Source organism: Callorhinus ursinus, unplaced genomic scaffold (assembly GCF_003265705.2).
Source record: "Callorhinus ursinus isolate GAN/ISIS: 27379988/994484 unplaced genomic scaffold, GSC_fseal_2.0 scaffold31, whole genome shotgun sequence".
Classification (NCBI taxonomy): domain Eukaryota; kingdom Metazoa; phylum Chordata; class Mammalia; order Carnivora; family Otariidae; genus Callorhinus; species Callorhinus ursinus.
Genome location: NW_027397093.1, coordinates 15,940,017 through 15,959,787, shown reverse-complemented (window position 1 = coordinate 15,959,787; position 19,771 = coordinate 15,940,017). Strand labels below are relative to the sequence as shown.

General features: G+C 42.0%; 1 protein-coding gene across 1 annotated transcript in view; it reads left to right on the top strand.

Annotated features, from left to right (window-relative positions):
• STOX1 (storkhead box 1) overlaps positions 1 to 19,613 on the top strand; it is a 59,847-nt gene extending 40,234 nt beyond the window's left edge. The window contains exons 2-4 of the mRNA XM_073878905.1: positions 8,183 to 8,335; positions 9,617 to 11,975; positions 17,325 to 19,613. Of these exons, the coding sequence (XP_073735006.1) occupies positions 8,183 to 8,335; positions 9,617 to 11,975; positions 17,325 to 17,472 (2,660 nt within the window). The 3' untranslated portion in view covers positions 17,473 to 19,613. The remainder of the gene's footprint in view (positions 1 to 8,182; positions 8,336 to 9,616; positions 11,976 to 17,324) is intronic.
• The last annotated feature ends 158 nt before the right edge of the window (positions 19,614 to 19,771 follow it).

The following is a 19,771-nucleotide window of genomic DNA, read 5'->3' as shown; positions in this document are numbered from 1 at the left end:
TTACTAAAATAAAAGGGAAACAGGGAGAGGGGCTTGGTTTTGCTGGCCTGAAACCTTTCTTTTTGTTCCAATTTTGTTTGATTTTCTGAACCTATTTAAGGTTATAACACAATAGATCTAATTATTTAAAGCCATGGAAATTTGTGCACAGCATCTTATCTCTGATGAGATACATGTTGTTACAAAATACGTGCATTTATAAAAGTACAGGATTAATTTTAATGTTAAAGAAATCTGGAAGTTCTGTCTTGGATAAAAGTGTAGTTTAAAAATCAGAGAAGCTTCTTGGATTACTTAGAACAAAACATCCTTTTTTTTAATTAAACTTGAGTGTATCTGCAGGCTGTTTTATTCATGCTCTATTATCATCTCTAATGCACCTAGAAGATACCTTTCCCACAGTGTGATTCAGTCCGGGCGCCTAAAACAGATGGTCTCAGATTTCATGTGTCCGGGTAATTAGCTGAATTTGAGCGGCTCAGTTAAACCGTTTGAAGGTCAATAATGCATGAATTTCTGGCCGACTGCCTAGCACTAAGTCCATAAACTTGTATGGGGACTCAACATTTTTATAGTAGAGAGCGTTTTGTGTCTTAAATATGAAATAAGTAATGTTAGGGTTAGTTTTGCCTGGAATTTAATTTTATGGACACGAGAAATTTCTGTTGTGAGTGCTTTCCAAATTTGCAAAGAAGTCTTCCCTCTGTTTTGCACATTGGTAGTACAGTCTCTTAGGAACTTTGAAATCAAATTCAAGTACCCTGAATTAAAATGTCAGAATTTAGATTCCAGGGGCACCTGGGTGGCTCAGTCGGTTAAACGTCTGCTTTCGGCTCAGGTCATGATCCCAGGGTCCTGGGATCGAGCCCCGCATCGGGCTCCCTGCTCCGCGGGGAGCCTGCTTCTCCCTCTCCCACTCCCCCTGCTTGTGTTCCTGCTCTCGCTGTATCTCTCTCTGTCAAATAAATAAATAAAATCTTAAAAAAAAAAAAAAGAATTTAGATTCCATGTGGGCCCTCTTGGAATTTGTGTAGGTGTCTTAAAAACGTAAGACAAATGTTAACATTGCATGGTATTTATAATTTTTTCCTCTAAAGGTACAGTTTTTATATAAAACTTTAATTTTGTCCCTGAAATTTAACTAGAGCATTCAGATATCAAAATAAACTCCATTTCGATAAAGATCGTTTTTTCTTCAGAAGTTTTCTCGGTGGACAAAGCAAATACAGGACTGGGCCCGGCAGATTGCCGCTTAATTTGGGTTCTGCCTTTCTCACTTAGGAGGCCTGAGATCACATGCTTTCTCTGCATCTGGCTCTTTCCTCCAAAATGGTCAGGTTACCAAACCTCACCTTCAACTGTCTGATAACCACTTTCAAGATGGGGAGCGAGTATGTTGTTTGAGCCCGGGTATTGTTGCCCTTGCGTCCGACCTTCCCTCGGGGTCCTGGGACTGACCACTGTCCTGCTTCTGTTGGCTTGTGCTCCCCACTCGCACTCCCCCTGGGAAAACAACCTCACTGGACCAGCACTATACTGATAACAGTGCTCCCATTTATCAGAGTGCAAAGTTTAGGCTCGTTTAGTGTTACTGACGCTTCCAACTGGTGATATATAACGGGCAGATTTAGGAGTCCAGTGTCCCTGGTTGAAGATTTCTCCAGTATCACAGTTCTGGGGGACGGTTTGCTTGGTCTACCCCAGCTGCCTTCTCTGGGTCTGGTGCAAGGCAGTCCGGCTGTGTCCATATTTATCATAAATGTACCTCTTGATATTTGACACTGAGGTAGGAGTATTTACACCTCATGATTTGGCCAGGAAATGGCTCTTTTAGCCACTTTCTTCGCTGATAGAAAACAGTGAAGATAGAGTATTCTTCTAGAGGCCTTCCACCAGAGGCATATGGAGGAGGCCTTTGTGTCCTGACAAAGAAACCACCGCCTTTTCCTCAGAGTTGTGAGGAGTACTTTGATGGCACTGGATCATTGTTGGGCTATTGTCACCAACTCGGGAGCAAGCCACACTGGCAGAGTTCTGCTCCTATCAGCCAGGGGCTCTCTGGGCCACTGTTATAAGGCACCAGGGACAGGGATTGACTGCCCGGGGTTATATGAATTTATAGCCATCACATAGGAGTCTGGTTCTCATCACAGTTGTAGGATCTCAAGCTAGAAGGGGCCTGCTCTGGACTTGACTGGATGTCAACAACCTTTGACAATTCAGAACTCCATACTTGCACTTGTTGATTGGGCATCTGCATACTACATACATTGAATTTGCCTTGTGCTGTTTTTTTTTTCTTCTCCCCAAAAGTGGATTTTTAAAGAAAAATTGTTTTAAAACTCATCATAATTTAGAAACGCAAAAAATAAAATAAAGTAAAATACCAACTAAATCCTTTGGGAGTACAGCAAGGTAAGCAACAAAAATATCCTTTGCAGAAAAGATGGCATTAAATGTAGTCAGTGCCAATATGTATGGTTGTACTTTGTTGATGTTTTTGTCAAACCAGTCTTTCAGCCCAAATACTTTCCCCATTTCTGCAGCACCTAAGAGTACAAGACTGTGTAAACAGAGAGAACATTGTTGTGAACTGTTTGCTCTGGCACACAGCCTCTTCTAGCCTTCTGATCCCTGCTACAGGTCAAGGGTCAAAGGTCCACAGCAGGCCTGGGCTTAAGGGTACTCTTCAATTACTCCATAGTAATTGAGGATAAAGCCAAAGGACTGGCTTTCCTTTACTGTGAAATCTGGTTATGTATATAAATGGGATCTTCTACACAGAAAGTTAATTTTTGGTGGAAAACTCTACTAAGGGTTATTGCGTTCCAAAAATCCAAGGGCAAAAGTAACTGAAACAAAAAAAGATGGCTAGAGTGTGAACGTGATTCCTGAGTCTATCACGAAAGTTCCCAGTCAGGGTTTGCTCCGCTCTCCTGCACAAAAAACCCTTGATGATTTATGCACCTGAAGACGCCTCTTAGCAACGGCTGTGAAGGAAATGTACTGAGAAATTTTCTCTAGGGTTTGTTTAGAGGGAGTGCCAAACCAGAGGTTAAATGCAATTTAACACATTCTCTAAAATGCAATGGACATATTGTTGTATTACTTTTAAGGAGAAAAAAAGGCAGTTTGGCTTCCTACTTGATAGTAGATTTGTTTGCTCTTAACATACTCATTCCCACACCGTGCTAGGAATTATGAATAAAATTTCTGGGATTGTCTTTGGATTTGGCAAGCAGTGTCAGGATTCTTTAAAAGAAATTGGGATTTTTAAAATATAAGAAAAAAGTTCTGTTGCTCATATATTTCTGCTTGTTAACTAAAAGTAATGCTTTCTGAACAATCTATTTTTAGGTTTTATTTCGAATTGACTTTAGATATATGGGAGATTGCAAAGAAATATACAGGAACATCCCATGCATCCCTCCCACCAGCCCCATGAAAAATCCATTTTGACTATTTTTTCTATGAAAGGAGGAAATAAGCTTAAGAACAAAAAATGGGCTGCTTCAGGTCTAGCCCAAAGGCACAGTGGAGACCTGAGTACTGGACCCCCACCCTCGGTTTAGCTTCTTTGTTTCATTTGCCCCAAAATGGGCGGCTACCGGCAGGGGGCGCGGCAGGCAAGGACATCAGACGCTGACATTCTAGCCACCCATCGCTTTCTTTTAAAAGCTTCCTCCTTTCCCATCTCAAAGTTCAAAGTGACTGGGTTTAGGGTAGGGATGCGGTGAGGCTAGAATGTGGGTTGTGTGGTTGAGCCACTGAAAAACGTTTTAGGTTTTGCCCTATACTTCGCCAGTACTCTAGCCCTTATCTTTCTAGGAGAGAACTTTCTCCACCCTCTTTTTGAATTAAGGACTTCTCATCCACATGAAGGTGGTAGGGGGGAGGTAATCAATTTAAGATCACATACAAGAAAAAAGTCACTTAGGTTGTTTTGGGAGATGAGGGGGAAAGATACATAAAAGTTTAAAGATTTTATTTATTTATTTGAGAGAGAGAGAATGAGAGATAGCACGAGAGGGAAGAGGGTCAGAGGGAGAAGCAGACTCCCTGCTGAGCAGGGAGCCTGACGTGGGACTCGAACCCAGGACTCCAGGATCATGACCTGAGCTGAAGGCAGTCGCTTAACCAACTGAGCCACCCAGGCACCCAAGATATATAAAAGTTTAAAGTCACTTATTTCAAATGAAGCACATAGAGTTATGTTAAAGGAGCACAGAACTCTTGGAAATTGTCCTTCGATTCTATACTTTTTCTGGTTGAGGAGGGAGATGAAAGAGAAGAAAGTAAATCCCAGATGCCGAGGGAAAAAAGAGAGGCAAAGAGGGAATGAAGAGAGGCAGAGTCTTATTACCCTTAGCTTAGAGGTAGACTTTCTAGAAGGATTTTGAGGTTTAGGTCAGCTAATGTCCCACTTGGACAGTAAGTACAGAAGCTTAAGCATGCAGGGCAACAGACCAGTATTATGTATAACAGCAAACTACTCAGTTTGCTTATGGAAGTCCTCTATCTTCATGCAGATACAACGAATATGTTATGGGCCACTCACCAGCCCTAGCTACAACCCTTCACACCTTGCCAATCCTCACCACCTTCCTTCCCCCTCAACAATTAGTTCAATGTGGGCGCCTGGGTGGGTCAGTTGGTTAAGTGACTGCCTTCGGCTCAGGTCATGATCCTGGAGTCCCGGGATCGAGTCCCACATCGGGCTCCCTGCTCAGTGGGGAGTCTGCTTCTCCCTCTGACCCTCCCTCCTCTCATGCTCTCTCTCTCTCTCTCATTCTCTCTCTCAAATAAATAAATAAAATCTTTAAAAAAAAAACAATTAGTTCAATGTATTGGCTTCTCCACTGTCACTGGGCAAGTCAACTGCAGGGTATAACCAAGTTTTCTCAATTCTTTGGCATCCTTTGGCTACTCTTGACTCCCCATGCAGCCCTAGGGCCATGTTTATTTGTTGAATGGTTAACTACTTTAACACTGCTATTATCAACAACCTCTAACCCTCTACCATTCCCAAGCAGACCTCACCTGGCAAGTAGTTAGAAATGCAGAATCATGGGCTTTGCTTCTGACCTTGTGAATCAGAATCCGCACATTAGCACAAGCCCCTGGTCATTCTCAGAAGCACTGCTGGCCTACCTGGCTCTCAGCCTTTTCATTCTAGATTGCCACGTCACCTGCCAGCAACCATACTTCAATCGTCTTGAGACTCAGGGCTCCTTCATAATCCTTGTATTCATTTTTTTAATTTAATATACTCCAAAAATAGCTCTCCATCCCCCCTTTCCACTCTTTAGCTCCTCACTCCTGTTTTTTTCTCCTCCCATTCCTATCCCCTCTCTCCCTGTCTTACTTTGCAGAGATCAAATGACCTTGCTGTGCTCATGTGTGTTTCCTTCTAGGCTTCAGTATGTCTCTGGTCTTCTACCACCCTCTATTCTTTTCTCCAGTCCAGATGAAGTAGTATCTTATTTCTAATGCAGTTCTTCTGCCTCTGCCTTTTGCATATTTTCCTATTCTCCTCTTCTGGGATCTTGCTGTCTTGCTGGTCTTCTTTTTCCCAGAATCATGTACGTTGTTTCCATGAAGCCCTTCCTTTTTGGATCCAAATGTGCAGAGCTCTTCTATTAAGAAAATCACAACATACGCACACATTCACATTCACTTGATCCTACTCCCTTGTGGTTTATGTTCTGTTTCTCCTCTTTCAGAATCCGATTTTTCCAACAAATGGTATAGAACAGTGGTTTATAATTGAGACAGCTTTGCCTCTACCCCCCTCTTCCAGGACATGTGGCAATATCTGGAAACTTGTTTGGTTGCTGCAACTGGGGGAGATGCTACTGGCATCTAGAAGTGGACAGAGACCAAGGGCGCTACTAAACATGCTACAATGCACAAGACAGCCCCGCACGACAAAGAATTATCTGGCTAGGCAGACCCTCTTTGGTTTGCCTTTGACTTTCTTGGTTATCACACTGAACATCCTATGTACCAGGAAACCCCTCAGTCCTGGGTTACTGAGATGCTTGGTCACCTTTTATCTGGCCCCCAGTGTCAAAAGTGCCAAAGTTAAGAAGCCCTGCTCTAGAAGGAGGATCCATTGACCTTACTTTTTTCTCACCAATGCCCTTCCCTTCAACCTGACATTTAGTTTCTGTGTTCTTTTCTATAAAAACACTTCTCTTGAAGGACACCAATGGTCACCTTCCAATCAAGAAATACAATGGCCTTGGACGCCTGGGTGGCTCATCGGTTAAGCGTCTGCCTTTGGCTCAGGTCATGATCCCAGGGTCCTGGGATCGAGTCCTACATCGGGCTCCTTGCTTCGTGGGGAGCCTGCTTCTCCCTCTGCCTGACGCTCCCTCCTGCTTGTGCTTTCTCTCTCTCTCTGACAAAATCTTAAAAAAAGAAAAGAAAAGAATACAATGGCCCTTTTTCCTCCTCCCTCAACCTTTCTGATCCTTTTCAAGCATTTTGACACTGTTGCTTTACTGTCATTTTGGAGCCTCTTTTTCTCATACTTTTGGTTCTCTCTCTCCTACTCCCATTATTGGGCCTTCTTGCTTTTGTGGGTCCCTATTTCTACTGTTTCTTAATTGTAGATAGCCCCATAGTTCAGTGTTTCTTGGCTCTCTTTCTGTTTCTCCTACTGAAGAATTTATGCCACTCCTTAGCTTCAGATCTCCTCTGTATTAGTTGATTCCCAAATCTCTTTCCTGAGTCCTTGTCTTTCATTTCCAAGTAATCGAGTAATGTTCAGCAGAATCTAAAACTCTAACATGAGTAATAGCAGGTTAAGAACATTTATTTAAGATGTTAGCAAGGAGGAAAGACAATACAGTCTAGCTTATGTTTCTGATCTGTCTTCAACTCTGGTCTGATATAACTCAAACTCTATCCAACCAGGATAACATACCTTGTGCTTTCCTCCTTCCATGGTTTTGCTCCATGTCTTTGTGCTTTTGGAAAACATTTCTGCCCTTTCCTTCTTCAAATCTTCCTATCATTCCAATCAGGAAAATGTGGAATGATGAAAATGCTGGATTAGGAGTCAGAAGACCTATTTTGGTCATTCTACTTGCTTTCTGACCTTGGAACAATTATTTGAGCTTTCTATGGCTTTCTCTCTCTCTACATATATATATATTTTTTAAAGATTTTATTTACTTATTTATTTAATTTGAGAGAGAGCACGAGCAGGGGGCAGGGGTAAAGAGAGAGGGAGAAGCAGACTCCCCGCTGAGCAGGGAGCCCGATGCGGGGCTCGATCCCAGGACCCTGGGATCATGACCTGAGCCAAAGGCAGCCGCTTAATGGACTGAGCCACCCAGCACCCCTATGACTTTCTATATTTTAAATAAAGAAATAAGAATTCTATCCCTGCCTGCCTCAGATAGCTAATATGATAAAGACCATATAAACATTGTCTGACCTGAACTCTGATAGCACTCTGTGCCTTTCATCTGGAAACTTACTATCTCTTGCATGTAAAGTAGTGACAAATTCTACAAACTTCTTAAAAAGTAGGGGACCTGAATGTAAACCTTTTTCTTCTATGCTTTCTATCATTGTTCATGTCATGTTATCAGATTCCGAGGAAAAAACCAATGGAAAAAAATAGCAATTCCACGTGCTGTTCAGTTTTTATTCTTTTTTTTTTAAGATTTTATTTATTTATTTGACAGAGAGACACAGCAAGAGAGGGAACACAAGCAGGGGGAGTGGGAGAGGGAGAAGCTGGCCTCTTGCGGAGCAGGGAGCCCGATGTGGGGCTCGATCCCAAGACCCTGGGATCATGACCTGAGCCGAAGGCAGACACCTAAAGATTGAGCCACCCAGGCGCCCCCAGTTTGTTTTTGTTTTAAGATTTCATTTATTTATTTGACAGAGAGAGAGAGAGACAGCACGAGAGGGAACACAGGCAGGGGGAGTGGGAGAGGGAGAAGCAGCCTCCCTGCTGAGCAGGGAGTCCGATGTGGGGCCCGATGAGGGGCTCAATTCCAGGACCCTGGGATCATGACCTGAGCCGAAGGCAGACACTTAATGACTGAGCCACCCAGGCGCCCCAGGCGCCCCCAGTTTTTATTCTTGATTCACTGATCCCGAATAGTTTTTACTACAAATGTATCACTTTTCTTTTTTTTTTTTTTTTAAACCTCCAATTTAGGAGATGTCTTTCCAGTGCAAATGAATCCAATAGCTCAATCTCAGTTTATACCTTTGGCTGAAGTTCTTTGCTGTGCTGTATCTGATATGAATGCTGCCCAGATTGTGGTGACACAGGAATCACTGTTGGAGCATTTGATGAAACACTACCCAGGTAGCGTGACAAGTTTTCTCTATTAGTTCATTGCTTGCTTTCTATTTATAAATCCTCTTAAAGATGTGAATAAACTGGGTGATACCCACTTTTTTTTCTATTGTAGAAACTTGTATGAGAGCCTTGCTAGGAAAAGGCCCGCATCAACAAATTTGATAAGGGCATTTCTTTTACTTTCCAGATGAACTTTTTCAAAAACAATGCTTATGGCAATAAACAAATCACACTGTAGAAAGGAGTACAAAGCAAAAAAAGGAAAAGTTCATCTTCTCCCCTGATCCCATTCTTCCATTGCCACTTCCCAGAGGTGACAGCTTATATTGTTTATCTTTTCCTGTGTATGCTTTCATAAATTGTATTTGAGTATATGTATTTTTTTAATAACATAAATTGGATCATTCTTTACATTGTTTGCACCTTGCTTAAGTTAAAAAAATATTTTGGGGGGGTGCCTGGGTGACCTAGTTGCATAAGTGTCAAACTCTTGATTTTGTTTTTTTGTTTTGTTTTGTTTTAAGATTTTATTTATTTATTTGAGAGAGAGAGAGCATGAGCTGGGGGAGAGGCAGATGGAGAGGGAGGGGCAGACTCCCCGCTGAGCAGGGAGCCTGATATGGGGCTTGATGCCAGGACCCCGGGATGACCTGAGCTGAAGGCAGATACTTAAGCGACTGAGCCACCCAGGCGTCCCCGAAATGTTAATATATTGATGTATTTTCTTCCAGTGTTATACAAACATGTTTCACAATATAAATACAATTTTGAACCCTGATATTTGGAAAAAGGAATTTCTTTTAAAATTGTTACCTTCCTACTTTGAAAAACTATCATAATATAGATATTAGGTAGTTTGCCCTCATCCTGGCACAGACTAGTTTTCATTTTTTCTTTAGATTCTTATTAAGATTTAAGCAATGAAGCTGCGATTTTCAAAAACTCCCATGTTTGCTTCCAAGAATGCTGTCTTGAAGTGAAAATTTAAATTCATGATGGGTTTGTATAACTTCCTGTGTGTGTTCGAGGGAACTCAGATTTTTTTCTCTACTTAACCATTAATTTAGCCCTATGTCTTTGTGTGGACCAAATTGTATTCCTATTATTCAATTAAACTGTGACTATTATGACTGCTTCTTTGGCATTGTAATTACATTTATTGTGTTACAGTTAGCTCTGGGCTCATCAAGCACATGTGTGGTCATTTCTGACTTCCTGATTTCACTCATCAAAATGCTTTTTTTAATTCAAAATCTATCAGTGTAATGAAATGCTTGTTTGTTTTAGGCATTGCAATTCCATCTCAAGATATTCTCTATACCACTCTGGGAACTCTGATTAAAGAAAGGAAGATTTATCACACTGGAGAGGGATACTTCATAGTCACCCCTCAGACTTACTTCATCACAAATACAACCCCTCAAGAAAATAAGAGAGACCTATCAGATGAAAGTCACCCAGTGCCAACTTGCATTAGGTATCTGGTGAGCGTAGCCAGCTGTGCGGAACTAGCCAAAGGCAATGCTGCCCCCATTTCCCATTGTCAGTCTTGCCGGTGTTCCCCTGACCTGTGCACTCAGGACATAGAGGCGACACCGGCGGCTGCAGAAATGGCTAGAGAAGGCCAGAAGGGTCTTCAGGAATCCAGATCTTTGGTACAGAATCGAGCTGTTTCAGTGTCTGAGGAGAATCACATCTGTGAAAGCGCCAAACCGTTACCAGACACAAAAGACAGAGAAAAAAGCAAGAAGTTTGGCTTCAGCCTCTTCTGGCGTAGTCTATCCAGGAAGGAGAAGTCCAGAACAGAACACAGCAGTTTCTCTGCCCAGTTCCCACCAGAAGAATGGCCTGTCCGAGATGAAGATAACTTGGACAATATTCCTCGAGACGTCGAACATGAGATTATCAGAAGAATTAATCCCATTCTGACCGTTGACAACTTAATCAAACATACAGTCTTGATGCAAAAATATGAGGAACAGAAACAATATAATAGCCAGGGCACTTCCACTGATATGCTGACGATGAGGCATAAATATCCTTCAAAAGAGGGAATGAGGAACCGCAGGGGCCGGTCTGCAAAGCCTCGAAGAAGGCGGGGCCGTTCTCAGAGGGATAGGCACAAAGCCGGGAGTCCGGGAAGCGAGCCTCAGCCGGGAAGCATTAGACTGGAGAAACATCCCAATCTCCCTGCTACACAACCCACCCCCAGAATTAAAAGCCCAAATGGAGCAGTAGTTCAGAAACCACTTGATGAGAACCTATCAGTGCTGGGGTCCCATTTGATTTACAAGAAGCGAATTAGTAATCCTTTCGCAGGTTTTTCTCCCCGAGGGATTCCAGTAACCAAAGGGCACAACATCCAGAAGACCAGTGATCTGAAACCCAGTCAGACTGGACCAAAGGGAAAGCCTTTCCCAAGGTCAAGGTCTTTGGACTCCTCAAGAATCTTTGAGAGTGAACTCAAAGAGCCACATGCTGAACAATGTAAAGATAAACCAATGGCAGAATCCATTTATATGAATAACTCTGCCGTCAAACCTGTCAGTGATGACTTCAGAGATCCCCTCTTAAATTACTCTCAGTGTGGTGTTTTGCAAAATGGCAGTAAATGTTCCTTTCAGGAAAGCATGTTGAGATATGATGTATATGGTGGAAAAAACGAGGTAATCCCTGAAGTCTTGAGGAAAAGTTATTCTCCCTTTGACACATTAGGGGAAGCCACAGAAACACGGCATGTCCTGCCGTCACAAGGTTCCTCCTCTTTAGGCCATGCCTCCTCTGCTTGTAGAATAGTTGATCAAACAATACACCAGTTCCAAAATCTTGGTCTTCTGGATTACCCAGTTAGTACGAACTATTTGAGACAACCTGAGAGACAAGATGGAGACTTAGAAGAAATACCAATGAGAAAGGCATTTGTCCCGGAAGCAGAGACTGTGGATCTAGAAAACGAGGGGCTTTCTGATGATAACCAGGCCTTGTATCAGAATGAATTGGAAGATGATGATGGTGCTTGTAGTTCATTATATCTAGACGAGGAGGACTTTTCCGAGAATGATGACTTATGTCAAATGTTGCCTGGCTGCATTCAGTATTCCTTTGCAGGGAGAAGCAAGTGGAATCATTTGGGGAAACAGAAAGTGACAGAAATATCTCTGACTGAGTACAACAACAAAATACACAGGTCTGAGCTTCAGGTGCTTGAAGGAAATGAGTGTTACAAACCCACTGGGTTTTTCATTAACCCAGGTGAAAGCCAAACACCTAATCTCTCTGCTGAAGGTGGTGGCCTCAATTCAGGGACTCAGTCCATTTGTAACTATGAAGAGGAACCCAGTGTTGCTACATGTGCACAGGCCTCAGCATCCGCGGATGGAAGTATATTTGATTACTATAGCACAAGGAAAGCCCATTCTGAGACTGAAACCCTCCAAGATTCTGTTGGTGACACAGGAAAGAAACCAGCTAGCTGGAGTCAGAGTGCTCAGAATCAGGGAATGAGAAAGCAGTTCACACAAAAGTTAGAACTTTTCAATACTTCACGTAGGCCAGTGTTGGCTCAGGATATCCAACACGAACACAGTCGTTTGGAAGGAACAGAAAATCAGAGCATGGCAGGAGATAGTGGAATAGATTCTCCACGGTAAGTGTATGTAAATGTGTTTGATTAGCCACTATTCCTCAGGAATGATTAAAATCAAGGGTATATTGAATTACCTAATGGGACACTCCTGAATAAACTTCTTATAGCCATAGAATTCTGCCAGCCTAACTGAATAAATTGTATCAAATTACAATGAAATCTCTTATATAATAGGTTCATTTTTAATGTGAACCAAAATTTACTCCACTACTACTAAATTTTGAATTATTTCTTTTTTTTAAAAGATTTTATTTATTTGACAGAGAGAGACAGCGAGAGAGGGAACACAAGCAGGGGGAGTGGGAGAGGGAGAAGCAGGCTCCCCGCTGAGCAGGGAGCCTGATGCGGGGCTCGATTCCAGGACCCTGGGATCATGACCTGAGCCGAAGGCAGATGCTTAATGACTGAGCCACCCAGGCGCCCCTAAATCTTGAATTATTTCTAAAAATAGGAAAGAGCTGCTATAAATGAAGCACTTCCTCAACTGAAGGTTGGAAGTTTTCACCTATATTTCTGGTTCTACACACATTGGGAAAGAGATACAGCTGCTTTCCACCATTGCTTTCCATGTTAATTTGTTTAAATAACATTGTTCAGATTATGAAAGTAATATGGTCATAATAGAATATTTGAAAAGTACTGAAAAAGTGTCTTAAAAGATTTATTTATTTATTTGAGAGAGAGAGAGAGTGCATGAGCAAGCACAGGGGAGGGGCAGAGGAAGAGAAATCCTCAGACTCCCCACTGAGCTTGAAGCCCAACGTGAGGCTCAATCCCAGGACCCTGAGATCATGACCTGATCCAAAATCAAGAGTCAGATGCTTAACTGACTGAGCTTACCCAAGTGCCCCAGTACTGAACACCTATAATCACCCTACCATTTATTTTATTTTTTAAAAAATATTTATTTATTTGAGAGAGACAGAGATAGTGAGAGAGAGCAGGAGTGGGAAGGAGGGGGAGAAGCAGATTCCCCGCTGAGCAGGGAGCCCAATGTGGAGCTCGATCCCAGGACCCCGGGATCATGACCTGAGCCAAAGGCAGATGCTTAACTGACTGAGCCACCCAAGCGCCTCTACCCTACCATTTAGATATATTTTAAAAATCTTTTTATATTTGGTATATTTATAACACTTCAGTCTGAATATATTGATCTATATAATTTGTCTGAATGTTTTGCCTGTACTGTAGTTCCTATTTTGTATGGTGCTTTTTTTCAACTAATAGTACATCAGGAACATTCCCCTCATATTCTTAGTTTTCAAAAAGTTCATCTTAAAATTTGGCATATATCTTTACTAGTTTTTTTTTTTTAAGATTTTATTTATTTATTTGAGACAGAGAGTGAGAGAGAGCACAAGCAGGGGGAGGAGCAGAGGGAGAGGGAGAAGCGGACTCCTTACTGAGCAGCAAAGCCTGATACAGGGCTCCATCCCAGGACCCTGGGATCATGACCTGAACTGAAGGCATATGCTTAACCCACTGAGCTACCCAGGCGGCCCTACTAGTTTTTCATTATATAAAATTATTGTGTACTTTGTTTTGAAAAAGTAAAGTAATACAGAAATGTAAAAGGTAGGGGAGCCTGGGGTTAGATCATGGTCTCAGGGTCCTGGTATCAAGCCCTGTGTCAGGCTCCCTGCTGAGCGGGGAGTCTGCTTCTCCTTCTCCCTCTGCCCCTCCCCTTGCTCATGCATGCTGTCTCTCTCTCTCGCAAATAAAAAAAAAAATCTTTAAAAAAATGTAAAAGGTAAAAATGGGGGCGCCTGGGTGGCTCAGTCAGTTGAGTTTACAACTCTTTGATTTTGGCTCAGGTCATGATCTCAGGGGATCAAGCCCTGTGTCGGGCTCTACGCTCAGCGTGGAGTCTGCTGGAGATTTTTCCTCTCCCTCTGCCCCTCCCTCAGCTGGCACACTCCCATGCTCTCTCTCTCTAAAATAAATGAATTAATCTGTAAAAAATAAATAAATAAAAAGCAAAATTGGAATTCTCCATCCCCCAACCTTTGCCATTGCCTTTCTGTTGAGGTGACCTACACATTGTTTACAGTTTGGTTTGTTTGTTTTTAAATATTTTATTTATTTATTTGAGAGAGAGACTGCAAGAGAGAGAGAGAGAGAGAGAGCACGAGCAGGGGGAGAAGGAGAGGGAGAGGGAGAAGCAGACTCCCCACTGAACAGGGGCCCAAACGTGGGACACGATCCCAGGACCCTGGGATCATGACCTGAGCCAAAGGCAGACGTTTAACTGATGGAGCCAACTAGGCGCCCAATAGTTTGGTTTATATTCTTTCAGACTTTTTCCTGTGCACTTGTAAATATAACTATTTTTTAACAACAAATAATATGGAGCTGTGGCTTTCTTTTTTCACCTAATGTAAGTTAGGGTATCTTGCAATCAATACATATAGATGGATATAGATCCAGCTCATTCTTTTTAATGGCTGCTGAGTATTCTATTATGTGGACCCCAGTATTTACATAGTTATTGTTTTCCTTCCTTTGACATTTAAATTACCAATTTTTGCTGTAATAAATCAATCTGCAGTAGATTGTTTTTACATATAAATGTTTGCAGACACTTCTGACTATACCTTGGGCTAAATTCCTGGAGGTCTACATTTTTTTGAAAGATTCTATTTATTTATCTGTCAGACAGAGAGAGAGAGAGAGAGCACAAGCAGGGGGAGCTGCAGGCAGAGGGAGAAGCAGGCTCCCTGCTGAGCAAGGAGCCCGATGTGGACCAGATCCCAGGACCTTAGGATCATGACCTGAGCTGAAGGCAGCCGCTTAGCTGGCTGAGCCACCCAGGAGTCCCATGGAGGTCTGCAAAGAGAGAGAGAGAGACAGAGATAATGAGAACAGGATCAGGGAGGAGAGGGAGAAGCAGGCTCCCCGCTGAGCAGGGAAACTGATGTGGGGATCAATCCCAAGACTCCAGGATCATGACCCAAGCTGAAGGCAGATGCCTAACCACCTGAGCCACCCAGGCGCCCCAACGTCTGCATTTTTTTTTAAAGATTTTTTATTTATTTATTTGAGAGAGAGAGAACGAGAGATAGAGAGCACGAGAGGGAAGAGGGCCAGAGGGAGAAGCAGACTCCCTGCTGAGCAGGGAGCCCGATGTGGGACTCGATCCCAGGACTCCAGGATCATGACCTGAGCCGAAGGCGGTCGCTTAACCAACTGAGCCACCCAGGTGCCCTGCATTTTAAAAACATATCTTCACTTCTTTATTAAGGAACAGATCTTTCCTTGAAACAATTGTTTAATTCATATCAACTCTTTAAAGTATCAAATCAAAACATATTGTCTCCAAAGTAAACAATGGTTGTGTAAACCAACAAGCTATGGATTCCCTTTCTCTCTAGCAAAAGGAGAAATAAAAACCCAAATCAAACCCAAAGCAGATAAGTGAAATTACTCCTTGACATGCAACTGAGAATTTAAATTTGCAAAATCTCGAGAAATTCAATTTCTTAAAAATTGCTTATAATATGGTTCTCTTGAAAGACATAATCATTAAAGACATGTAGAAGAAAAGGGAGGGAAGATAGCATTTGCACATCAACTATGTGCCCTGTTATAAGAATTGGAGGGAAAGAGATGAACAAGATGCTGTTGCTACCTGTAGGAAGCTTTTATACTTTAGTTGAGTAGACCAACAAACAATAAACAAATTAAACTCAATACAAAGCAGAGGAGTGCCTGGCTGGCTCAGTCTGTAGAACACATGACTCTTGATCTCGGGGTTGTGAGTTGGACCCCCACATTGGGGGTAGAGTTTACTTTAAAAAAATGTACAGGGACGTCTGGGTGGCTGAGTAGGTTAAGCGTCTGCCTTCAGCTCAGCTTATGATTCCAGAGTGCCTGATCGAACCCCTGCATCAGGCTCCTTGCCCTGCTCCTTGCTCCTCTCTTGTGCGCAAGCTTTCTCTCTTAAATAAATAAAATCTTAAAAAAAAAAAAAGGACAAAGCAGAAACTCTTCACAACTGCCAAAGAGATGTGGAATTAAGAGTGATGAGCTGGGGGCGCCTGGGTGGCTCAGTCATTAAGCATCTGCCTTCGGCTCAGGTCATGATCCCAGGGTCCTGGGATCGAGCCCCACATCGGGCTCCTTGCTCGGCGGGAAGCCTGCTTCTCCCTCTCCCACTCTCCCTGCTTGTGTTCCTTCTCTCACTGTGTCTCTCTCTGTCAAATAAATAAATAAAATCTTAAAAAAAAAGAGTGATGAGCTGTTTGGGGGGACACTTGTTGGAGGACACATTTTTTTAAAAAGATTTTATTTATTTATTTGAGAGAGAGAGAGAACACAGAGGGAGTGGGAGAGGGAGCAGCAGACTCCCCTGCTGAGCAGGGAGCCTGATGCAGGGCTGGATCACAGGACCCTGGGATCATCACCTGATCCGAAGCAGACGCTTAACTGACTAAGCCACCCAGGCGCCCCAGGAGGACACATTTTTGAGGCATATCAATGTAATGAGCAAGTGATAGGAGACAAGGTGGGAAAAGGGGAATGTCAAAGCAAAATGCCCAGTTAGTAATGTGACTTGGCTGAAGCAAGGCAGATGTGTTAGATAAGGGACTAATCTAGCCTACAGCTCCTTGGAAAGGAACGTTGTCATTGTGAAAAATATTATGGTTGGCTTTTCTCTTTCATATGACTTCTCAAAAAAGAAACAAATTACACTTCAGTTGTATAGAAGAGGTTTTCAGGGAACATATTGATTTTTGTTTTTTTGTTTTTTTTTAAGATTATTTATTTATTTGTTTGATAGAGACACAGCAAGAGAGGAAACACAAGCAGGGGTAGGCGGAGAGGGAGAAGCAGGCTTCCCGCCGAGCAGGGAGCCCAATGCGGGGCTAGATCCCAGGACGCTGGGATCATGACCGGAGCCGAAGGCAGACGTTTTACAACTGAGCCATCCAGGCGCCCCTGTTTTTTTGTTTTAAAGTTATGTATGTATGTATGTATGTAATCTCTACACTCAACTGGGTCTTGAACTCACAACCCTGAGATCAAGAGTTGTAGGCTCTTCCAACTGAGCCAGCCAGGGGTCCTGGGAACTTGTTTCTGACTAGAATATAATTGATACTGGATCTGAGGAAAGATGTTCCGAAAATATGGACTTCTTGGAAAGCAGCTGCCAAATAATTGAGGTGCTGTTGTGAAGCCTTTAAAATGTAAGGAGAACTTTAGATTTTTAAAGGTTAACTTATATGATAAGTGTACCTTAGTGTTAGTAAATGTTATACTGCTTCGAAGTAACAAATGAAGGTATAATGCTTTGATTAGAAATCCAGGCCCTTTTGGAAGGTAATAATTCTGTTATTTTCAATATCCTAGGACACAGAGTCTGGCATCTAATAATTCAGTCATTTTGGATGGACTAAAAAGAAGACAGAATTTTCTGCAGAACTTTGAAGGCACAAAGAGTGGTCAAACACTCACATCCAATTCCTTACTACAACTAACTCCAGTCATAAATGTTTAATTCTTATTTTTCTTTTGTCAACTTTTTGGTAAAAATGTTCAGATTAATATAGACTATTTTAATCAGCTGAGTATATAAGAATTCTCTAAAGCCAAGCATAGGTGCTGTTAATCTCATTACATATTTTGTTCTAGTTTCTGGCTTTTTTCCCTTTTTGATGTTTTAAAGCTTTTTTAAAAACTTATTTTACTATGAATTTATTGGGAATATAGAGATTTTTTTGCCATTAAAAAAACAAAATCCTTGGTCCTTTTCCTATTAAATGTAATTATCTCAAATTTTCAGACATTCATTAGTTTCTCAAATACATAGGGTGCTAATTTACTATACCCAGTAGTGAATTTCTCTACCCATACTAATACTGAGTTCTTATGTTAAGGATCTCACCAGATTCAGCACAGAAATCCAGAAAATAGTGTGTTAGCGTTGTATAGATCCTTTGTTTGCAACTAAAGTCTTTTATCATTATCAGAAAATTTATATAGTTGTATTGGGTACTTTGCAACAAGAATTTTTTCTATCCAATCATTGCCACCAAGGATCTTCTCCGCACCCACCTTGAACATGAACAGATGGCCCCAAATTGTACTGACTGGAAATGTCCAAAATACCTGTGACAGCATCTGGGTCTACTGTTTTTCTGGTTCCTCTTCATATTTGAGGCACTCTCTATAGCATGGCAGTGAGAAGTGAGGATGTTCTCAGATGGTGGAGATAGAAAGGAAGTAGAATGGTTGCAGAATGGTTTGTGAGTGAAAGGAGGTTCTGAATTAAAGATTTAGAGAAGATGGAAGATGGGTGATAGTTCATTTATATTTGATCTATTTCCACTAAGACTTGGATAGCTTTGCTGGAATTTTTTCTGGCTGGCCTTTTCAGACCAAGTAGTGGAATGGTCAGTTCTCTTGGGTTTGGGAAACAGGAAGCAGTCAAGCCTGGTTTCAGCATATTGGACAGATGCTAACGCTGACTTATGGTTGAGGGGATGTTTCTCCTAAGAGGTTCCTAAGGATTGTCAAGGCCTTAGATCTCAAGCATGATTGAGTAACTGGAGAGTGCCTCTTAATTCTTACCATCTTGGTAACAGTGAAGGCAAGATGAAGCTCAGCACCGTGGAGAGCTGCCTCCAGGTGCTGGGGGAGTGCAGAGAAGGGGAGATCAAATACACTGCTGGGTTTTGCAGTGGTTGGCCCATTCACTCCTGTTGACTTTTAGTGGCTCTGAATAACCTACCATGGCATCCAAGAAGATCAGCTGTCTTCATAAGGACATTTGAAACTCTGGACAAAGTATCAAGAAGGGTAATCTGTATAGCAAAGGCTTATGGGGGAGGCACTGTTTTAGGGGGTCTTATAGCTTGGAATAATCATCAATGAATCAAAGACGATTTCAGCTCATTTAAAGAACTTTCCATTAGTCAAAACTATCCATAGATGAAATAAACACTTTTTTAAATAAAGATTTTATTTGACAGAGACACAGTGAGAGAGGGAACACAAGTGGGGGAGTGGGAGAGGGAGAAGAAGGCTTCCCTCTGAGCAGGGAGCCCGATGCAGGGCTAGATCCCAGGACCCCGGGATCATGACCTGAGCCGAAGGCAGACGCTTAACAGCTAAGCCCAGGCACCCTGAAATAGACACTTTTATAAATGAACTTCCCATTATTTAGGGCACTCAGGCAGAGGCTTGATGATCTTTTAATTGGTATGTTGCAGAGGTATTTCCAGGACTTAACAGGATAGCTGAACTAGATGATTTTAAAGATTCCTTCCCACTGTAAGGTTTTGTACTTACAGATTCAGTGAGGGTTATATGTCAAATATATCTCAAGAAAAAAAAAAGTTTAAGTGAGGATCCTGCAAAATACTAAGCTCATACAAGATTCCTGAGTTCTCTTCCAGTTCTCCATTTCTGCCCTATTCTTGTCAGTCGTTGGAAAAAGGAGCAACAACAACTCTGTCCTACCTTTGATTTTGGACCTGGACAAATTTCTTAATAGAGTGAGGAATCCAAAGTTTTTTATGGCTCTAGTCACATGTAGGGACCAATTAAATCCATCTAATTTTGCCACTAGATGCACTATAATACTCCCTAAATGTATTAAATGAAGCCTATTATGAAAGCAATAAAACTTTCCTTCTACAAAACACAACATTTGACTACAAATATTAAAGATGGGTATATGTGTTGTTTGGGATATTATTCTCTAGAATAGGTGACTTGCATTTTCTCCCCAATATTAATTTGTGTGTGATAACATTAGTTCTTGATTTCTCATCCTCACTGTGGTCTATTCTCTA